This window comes from Etheostoma cragini, chromosome 16 (genome assembly GCF_013103735.1).
Source record: "Etheostoma cragini isolate CJK2018 chromosome 16, CSU_Ecrag_1.0, whole genome shotgun sequence".
Classification (NCBI taxonomy): domain Eukaryota; kingdom Metazoa; phylum Chordata; class Actinopteri; order Perciformes; family Percidae; genus Etheostoma; species Etheostoma cragini.
Genome location: NC_048422.1, coordinates 24,645,740 through 24,654,559, shown reverse-complemented (window position 1 = coordinate 24,654,559; position 8,820 = coordinate 24,645,740). Strand labels below are relative to the sequence as shown.

Below are 8,820 nucleotides of genomic sequence, written 5' to 3'. Positions count from 1 at the left end.
TTAATACACGGGTCCAAAATGACCCGCTAACACTTCAGATGGCAGCAGAAAGCTAACACCAGAGGAAGGTTAAGGCAGGTCCAGCTGGGAGGAGGCCTCGGGGAAGACCCAGGACTAGGTGGAGAGATTATATCTCCAACCTGGCCTGGAAACGCCTCGGGATCCCCCAGTCGGAGCTGGTTGATGTGTCCCGGGAAAGGGAAGTTTGGGGTCCTCTGCTGGAGCTGCTGCCCCCGTGACCCGATACCGGATAAGCGGATGAAGATGGATGGATGGATGGATGGATGAACAATATTTAAGTATTGAATGCTCAACTGTAGCCTGTTAAATAATATGTAGGCTATTACACACTACTCAAGCTTAAGCATTGCCAATGGCACTATATACTAAATGCATGCGTTTGTTGTTACACGTTCTGTCCATTAGAGGATCTTCTAACATCAGTCTGGCCTTGAAGGAACCGGCACAACTTGGTTCGGATTATTTTCCACAACGAGCACAATGACAAACACAAACCAACAGAGAACTCTGTGATGAAACATTATGCAACAAGTGTGGTGAAGCGGCTCTCTTGTTAAGGCTAACGTTGCTCGGTTAGCACAATGACATCATGTTAGAAAGCTCAGCCAAAACCATCTGTCATAAACTAGGTAGCTAAGTAACAAAGCTAACTGCAGTCAAAACTAAGCCAAACGGTGCTGTCACTACTATTTTAGTTATTCATGAGAAACCTGTTTTATGCAGATTATCACGTTACTGAGAATACAGCTGTTAGCAGATAATATATGAAGTCAAAGCTAACGCTCACAGATGTAGGACAGCTAACATTACCTTTAGCTGTCTCCATGAAGTTTGCAGCTAAGCTAACGTTACTATACCTTGGTCCTTCGGTACGATTTCCACCTGCAGCCTGTCACACCCCCTTATACTAACATTACTCGGTACATAACGTTAGCTTAGATCTCACAATGCATTGTGTTTATTAGGTTATTGTTCATGACACGTGACATGAGTGACACATGTGGGTAGGCCAAGGCGAGAAGAGGGAGATCAGCTAACACTAGCATTAGCATTAACATTTACATATAACATTCAAATAATAATTTCAGCATTCAAATAGTACTGATTTTGTTACTATTTGAATTATAATGGATTTTCGATATTTTTTCCTGCATTCTAAGGGCGGTGCATAGCGACAGGTGAACACCACGACCAATCATAACAACACATGGGGTGATGTCTACATCAGATACACCGACGTGATTGGTGCAGCTCCCCTCTGGCGAGGGTTTGAGTCTGACCTTTGGCAGGTTCCCTACATGTCTTCCCGCTCTCGCCCCTTCATGTTCTCCTGGTGTTTTAAGATAGAAATGCATGAAAAATAAGAAATAATGTGAAAGTTGTCGTTGGCTGCCACCAGGGCCAGTCTTTGAGGTGATGAAGGGTTAGAGGCAGCGTTATTCCTCCCAGATGCCAGTCCACTTCTCTCAGTAACAACTTATATGAGGAATTCATGAAATGTTGGGTGATGAAAGGCATGACATGCAAAGATATGGATATGAAGTAATTCTCACGGTCACTTTTGACCCCTGTCGTACGTTAGAGGGTTTAAAACCAGGGAGTAGTGTAGTAGTAGTGTTTACTGCTTCATACATTATTTGTGCTGTTTGAAAATGAACCAGATCGGTGAATATCAATGTTTTTAAAGAATAATGAACGTGTGATCCATATAACTTGTATGAAGATCAACAGTGACAGCTTATTTTCTGAACGGCTCTGGTTCCAGAAGTGATTTCCCTCCGTTTAACATCTCTTTTGACGTTAGATTAAATGCTGACATAAAGAGTTTTAACTCTGGAACCAAGACAACAAGCTACGACGGGAATCAGGACCATCAAACATTTCATTTGGCGCAAAAAACATTTTGAAAACTGCAAAAAAGTAAAAAGAACAAGACTTAGATGTTAGAAACATAAAATAAACATTTCCCTGTTGGACCAATCAGAGATGTTGCTTTTAGGCTTAGGATTGTGGGTAGTGTAGTATTTTTTCCATGACGGTGAATAAAACCTGTTTTCATTTTTTAACCAGTTTGATTTCATACGGCTCTGTGTCTTCAACCGGAGCACAAACCTTTGTTTCTCATCCATTTCAGACAGATCAGGAGGATATTCTCTGCTCCGTCGTCTTCTTCTCTGGTTTGAAGCCATCTTCAGAGATCGTCCTTGTCCTGGAAGTGTTGAAATTTCCTCTTCAAAGTCATGAAGAAGCTGACTTCAAATCAAACTGTGCTGATGAGATCAGAACGTCTCTGTGGAGACAGGAAGAGAGACACATCATCAGAATAAACAGGAGGTGTTTCCTCCATTCAGGTACACGCTGCTGGGAGGAAACTTAAGCTCACTTTATATTTCTTACATTTAAAAACTCAGTATTCCTTTCAAATTCAGACTGTTACTCATCACCAGTAGCAGAAAATAAGAACAAGCCAGGGTTTCTTTTCAGCACTGTAGCCAGGCTGACAGACAGTCCCAGCTCTACTGAGCCCTCTGTTCCTAGAGCTCTGAGTAGTGACCACTCCATGAGCTTCTTTAATGAAAGAATTATAATAATTAGAGATAAAATTCATCACCTTTTGCCCTCAATTTCTAATGGTTCACCTTTAAACTCAGTAGCACCAAAGAGAACGACAAGACCTGACATATAGTTAGACTGCGTCTGTCCTATAGACCCTCAACAATTCTCTTCAAGGTATCTTCAGATGCTGCTCTGGTACGTTCTACACACACACACGAAGGTCGCCTTTTTCATCACATCAGACACCGACAGTCACTGTCCCAATGTAACGGGTTGTGAATAGGTTCTGTTAAATTCCTGCATAAATGGGAACAGCGTCGTCTGCTGATGTCACCTTCACATTGAGCTGCAGTGCCGGAACGTTTTAAAGCCACCACACCATGTTTAATTTTACTGTAATATTGTTGTGATGTAGTTTAGCGATGAATGCCGTTAATTTGGCGTCTAGTGAGGCACTAATTTTGAGCTCAGAGCTGAATTCTAAATTCGCCTCAAACAGGTGCATCTAATTTAGGATAATAAATGGAGTGGTGGGGGGCATTTAGAAGACAGACTAACAGGTCTTTGAGGGTCAGAATTGTAGCTGATAGACAGGTGTTCAAATACTTATTTGCAGCTGTATCATACAAATAAATAGTTAAAAAATCCTACACTGTGATTTCTGGATGTTTTTTTTAGATTATGTCTCTAACAGTGGACATGCACCTACGAGGACATCAGACCCTCCATGATCTCTAAGTGGGAGAACTTGCAAAATAGCAGGGTGTTTAATACTTATTTTACTCACTGTATATGCAGACGCAGCTTCACACACACAACACAGCGAGACTGTCCATGCAGGACTGTCACACAAACACCAGGAAGCAACACCCAATTATATCTATCAACCAAGCCAGACAAAACCAGCCATTTAGCAAAACTTCAGGCATGCATTAAAGATATAAAATCATGGATGACCTACAATGTTCTGATGTTAAACTCAGATAAAACTGAATTTATGGTGCTGGGCCCTAAACACCTCTGAACTTCATTAGGGATAAAGCTACTCTGGATGATGTTGCCTGGCCTCCAGCACTGCTATCAGAAATCTAGGAGTTATTTCTGATCAGGATACATCCTTTAACGCCTCTAAAACAAACCTCAAGAACAGCCTTACTTCATCTTCGTAACAACGCCAAACTTAGGAACATCCTGTCTCAAGACAATGATGAAAAACTAGTCCATGCATCTGTTACTTTCAGGCTAGACACCTGTAATTCTTTATTATCAGTATGCTCAAATAAGTCCTTTAAGACTCTCCAGCTGATCCAGAATGCTGCAGCACGTGTTCTGACAAGAACTGTTAAGAAGAAAAGAGATCATATTTCTCCTGTATTAGAGGGCCAAGTGGCACACACTGCATCGCTTAGTCAGACAGGACCAGGAAGTGGAAGCTGAGCCTGAGCCTCCACAGCCTGGTCATGATGAGGGACAGACAGCAGGATAATTCTGGTCGTTTTCAACATGTAGCTCTGTTGTTTGGACATGTGGAGGTCTGTCGGTAGAGAGAACAACTAACCAATCAGTGCTGCCTACACCGAGTTATTCTCCTGCTAGAGTTAGCACCCCACAGGCTCAAACAGGGTGTCAGGTTCAGGACACGTTCAGGACGCAAGAAAACGAGACGCAGACGGTAATGAGCAGTTAATAGACTATATTGCAAGAGGGAAGCACACACGAGGAGCAACCTATCTGCAGCGTAGCTCTCGGGTAACTTCAACTATTTCACTGTAGCTCTGTCGTTTTAATTAAAAACACACACATACACACAGATTCACAGTTGTTGATACAAGGATGATTTGTATTATGCCTATGCTAAAAGAACAAGGGCAAAGTGCAGGCCGCCCGGGCAACGTGTACTTTGTGTGACCTTGAAAACTAAGACATTTACTACCTCTGAGATAGACAGCAGCAACTAGAGAAACACAGTTTGTTAAATGTGCATATAATAAGCATGAAAGTTATACTACTTAAGAAACTACTACAAAGAAATAAGACAAATAAAAGTACAAAGAAATAAGCCAAATATAAGACTTTATAAAAATGAATTCTCTATCACAGGGAAAGTTTTAAATGTGTTCTTAGCCTTTAAACATGTTCTAAATGTCATTAAGAGTGCCCCCCCCCCCCCCCATGTGCTGGTAGTCCTTCGGAGTGAACACAGTCCTTTGGACTGCAGCAGATGCAGAAAGGTGAATCCATGCCTCTGTTTATTTCCTGTTTTGCAGTGACTCACTAGTTGATTGTCAAACTCATTCAATCCAATATTCCAAAATGTATTTTTTCCACATAGCCGTTATTAATGACTATGTAGAAACAGGATGTAACCTGACACCACAGTGGAGCCAGGAGAGTAGAACAGCGGCTGCCGCAGGTCAAAGGTTCAAGAGCCCACTGTTGCTTGGTTACCTATGCACATGCCTGATAGCTCCTAAAATCTTGAACTGGCGCTCTTCTGGCTCTGTCAGGTCACAGCCTGTTTCTTTATTCAGGTTCAAGATAGTTGCAGCACAAAAGATGACAGGAAGAGTGCAGGGAAGTGCCAGGATGTCCCAGAATGCTTTACATCACAATATTTCACATGGCCATAGTCAGATAGTCACAGCCTGGGACAAATGTTTGCTAACCACCCTCAGTAAAATCCTAAAAACCTGTCTCTACAGAGAGTTCACTTGTAAAGATGGTACCAAGCGCAAAAGGCTCACATACTGAATCACAAGTTAGTTTGTACAGTTTTTTAAGCATCGGCCAAGCCAGGTGACATATATCCATTAATAAGTGGAATGCAAGACTGGAAGCATGTCAGTCAACGAATAATAATAATAATAATAAATTGAATTTGTATAGCGCTTTTCCCGAGCTCAAAGCCGCTTAACAGAGTAGGGACAGTTATTAAAAAAAAATATAAAAAAAAAAAATAAAAAAAAATAAATAAAAAAAAAAAAATAAAAAAAAATAAAAAATAGAGAAGAATAGAGAAGCATGAAAGGACCAACATGCACAGGCTGTGTGCTGAAGCTTATTTTTTATGGGCATCAAAAGCTGATTTTTCCAATTTGCTTCATGGTCCCCAAGTAGTGGCCCACCGAAATCTAGAGGACAGCAGGTGTTGGAACGTGTTGTAGACAAAGTTTAGGTCATTGGCAAGAGAGGACTTAGATACAGAGAGACGGTCTGAAGAAGCTTACACTCTGGATGACATACTTATTGATCATGGGACTGTTTTAGAGCTCATCATTGTTCTTTGGAAATATGATATATGTATGAAGGAACATCATAAGGAAGAAGATGCATCAAACCAAACAAAAAGTTGAGGTTCTGTGACATTTCTGTCAACAACAACTGTAATCAAAGTCATATCTAAAGTGCAGCAGTTAATTCAGGAGACAATTTCAAAAGAGGTTACTGAAGCTGGATGTTTTCAGTGCAGATTAACTCAACCCAAGACACCACATCCCAAGAGCAGTGCTCTAGTTCTGAGAAGCTTTTGGCAGGAGTTCTATGTGAAGCATTTATTGGACAATGCTTTGTTGAGATGCTTGCAGATGTGATTGAAAAGGAAAACTGTTGTCCTCTAAAGCACCAAACCAAGTGCATGTATGGTGTTATGGACATGTGCTAAACTTGGTTCTGGTGGACAACACCGAAGTGTCCCTCTCCAGTGGATCCTTCTTCTCACTATTTAATGAAATTGCTTTTTTGTACCAAAGGATGAATGTTTGGGAGCAAGGAAGCCAGGACAGTCAGCACAAGGCAAGTGATGAGCTCTTCATAAATGCCAACAGTGCCTATGAAGCAAAAGATCATATCCAGGATGACACAGTCATGCAGACTTGGCTCTCCTTGATCCAAGAAACTTAACTCAAAACTTTATATTAAAATGTTCTTCCTAAAATGAGGTTTTGATACTATGAATAAAATCTAATTGAATTAGAGCAGCAGGAGTAAACGTTATAACCTCAATAACACTGATCTGATATTTAATATGGTGGACGGTTGGTTTAATATTTAACTTTGGACTCCTGGACTGAGAATTATTTTATTAAAGCAGTAAATTCATGTTGATTAAATTTAACAGCCTTGAACCCTGAGATCCTGGTTCATCCAGAGAGGGGAAAGCTGGTTTGGGTCCTATAGTCTCAGTAAAGTCTTAAATCAGAATCAGAATATGAAATATGTAACATGTTCATATATAATCCTCCTAAACTAATATAGTGGTCCTGATATCTGGAGAGTTTCAAGCGTCTCCTTACTAACTGTGTTCAGAAATGAACAGACTTGTAATCAGTTACATGGACACCTTTTCCTTTTCATAATATCAATAACTTAAAATTAATAATGCCAATCTTTACATGGACACCTTTACTTTTCTTGAAGTATGGAATGGACACCCTTTAAAAGTACTTTTTAACCTCTAGGGCAAGTAATTTAGCAAGTATCTTAGACTTTTAAAAATGTATTTGTTTAATTATAAATGAAATATTACATATATTAACATTAGGATATATTTTGTATTGATTAAATGTATAGATTGTATTTTATATTTATTTTAATGTTGTAGTTTTTCTGTGTAATCCTTCTAGGAGAGACGCCAGGGAGACCTTTTATTTAAAGTTGTATACTAAACAATACAACTTTATGATATCAGATATGCTGGACTTTTAGACTCTGGTTTAATATTAAATATCTCTCCCTGTTGGACTGTTGGACTGAGACTGAATGATGTTATTGAAGCTGTAATATAATTCATGTTTATTACCTTTGTGATGACCTCTGAGATCCTGGTTCATCCAGAGAGAGGAAAGACTGAGCTGAGAGTTAATATTTAATCTTACATCTGCTTCCCAAACGGCTGGGTTGGCTCCAGTTGATTTTATTATAAATCATGACGAGTCGCTGTGAGCCGTTAAAGGAAAACCCAAAACCAAGTCAGGGCACGGGGACAATTCCCTCAATTCAATTCAAAGACACAATAATACTTGTTTACATATTTTTATTCAAGCAAGAAATTAGCAAGATGCTGTCTGGGGAAACCGTTCAGCGTTGAGTCTCCTGATCAGCCCTGAACCAGCCAAACTCCTCTCAGAAAACAAGCCTTTTAATGGTTGTTTGCTTGTAGACTATTACTGGGTCAACATGAGCCTAGAACGCCTCGATCAGGGCCTCAACACAGTTCATATATAATCCTCCTAAACTAATATAGTGGTCCTGATATCTGGAGGGTCAGGACTAGTTTGGGTCTTCTAGTCTTAGTAAAGTCTTAAATATGTAACATGTTCATATATAATCCTCCTAATCTAATATAGTGGTCCTGATGTCTGGAGAGTCAGGACTAGTTTGGGTCTTCTAGTCTCAGTAAAGTCTTAAATATGTAACATGTTCATATATAATCCTCCTAAACTAATATAGTGGTCCTGATCTCTGGAGAGTCAGGACTAGTTTGGGTCTTCCAGTCTGTCTTCAGTCAGATCTCCATAAAGAGGTGGAGAGCTTCTTACCTGTTTGTTGATGCAGGTACAGCAGCTCTGAGCACGCTCAGTCCTCGTGTCCACACGTCCTCTCTCTGTCTTCACCTCCACACGTCCTCTCTGTCTGTCTGATCTGCGTACATCCACCTGAGTTTTTTCTGTGAAATCACATGACCAGAGCAACCAATCAGACAGCAGCAGCGTCTCACCTGTGAGGACTATAATACTCTACTGAAGGTGCAGAGAAAGATAAAGGACAATTCAACCATATAAACTCAAAAAGCTGTGACAAGGCAACATTGATAGATCATACCTATCGGGTGTATTTTGCAATGACCTCAGCGACCACCGTTTCAATGCCTCTGTTAGAAGATACCTCTCTGTCAAACCGCTTGTTGTAATCACCACTAAACTTTTATTTAACATTTTGATGCGATGCTAACACTGATGAAGAGGAGCGGCAGCCCAGGTTGCTCTAGCAATGCTAACACTGATGAAGAGGAGCGGCAGCCCAGGTTGTTCTAGCGATGCTAACACTGATGAAGAGGAGCGTCAGCCCAGGTTGTTCTAGCAATGCTAACACTGATGAAGAGGAGCGTCAGCCCAGGTTGTTCTAGCAATGCCAACACTGATGAAGAGGAGCGTCAGACCAGGTTGCTCTAGCAATGCTAACACTGATGAAGAGGAGCGTCAGCCCAGGTTGTTCTAGCAATGCCAACACTGATGAAGAGGAGCG

The 8,820-nt window shown here is 40.7% G+C and overlaps 1 protein-coding gene and 1 long non-coding RNA gene across 2 annotated transcripts in view; one reads left to right on the top strand and one right to left on the bottom strand.

Moving 5' to 3' along the window:
* Positions 1-8,280, bottom strand: part of LOC117958977 — a 12,402-nt gene extending 4,122 nt beyond the window's left edge. The window contains exons 1-2 of the mRNA XM_034895797.1: positions 8,115-8,280; positions 2,134-2,311 (exon numbers count right to left, since the gene is read on the bottom strand). Coding sequence (XP_034751688.1) covers positions 2,134-2,210 — 77 coding nt within the window. The 5' untranslated portion in view covers positions 2,211-2,311; positions 8,115-8,280. The remainder of the gene's footprint in view (positions 1-2,133; positions 2,312-8,114) is intronic.
* LOC117958994 overlaps positions 8,211-8,820 on the top strand; it is a 2,196-nt gene continuing 1,586 nt past the window's right edge. The window contains exon 1 of the long non-coding RNA XR_004659845.1: positions 8,211-8,295. This is a non-coding gene — a long non-coding RNA (uncharacterized LOC117958994). The remainder of the gene's footprint in view (positions 8,296-8,820) is intronic.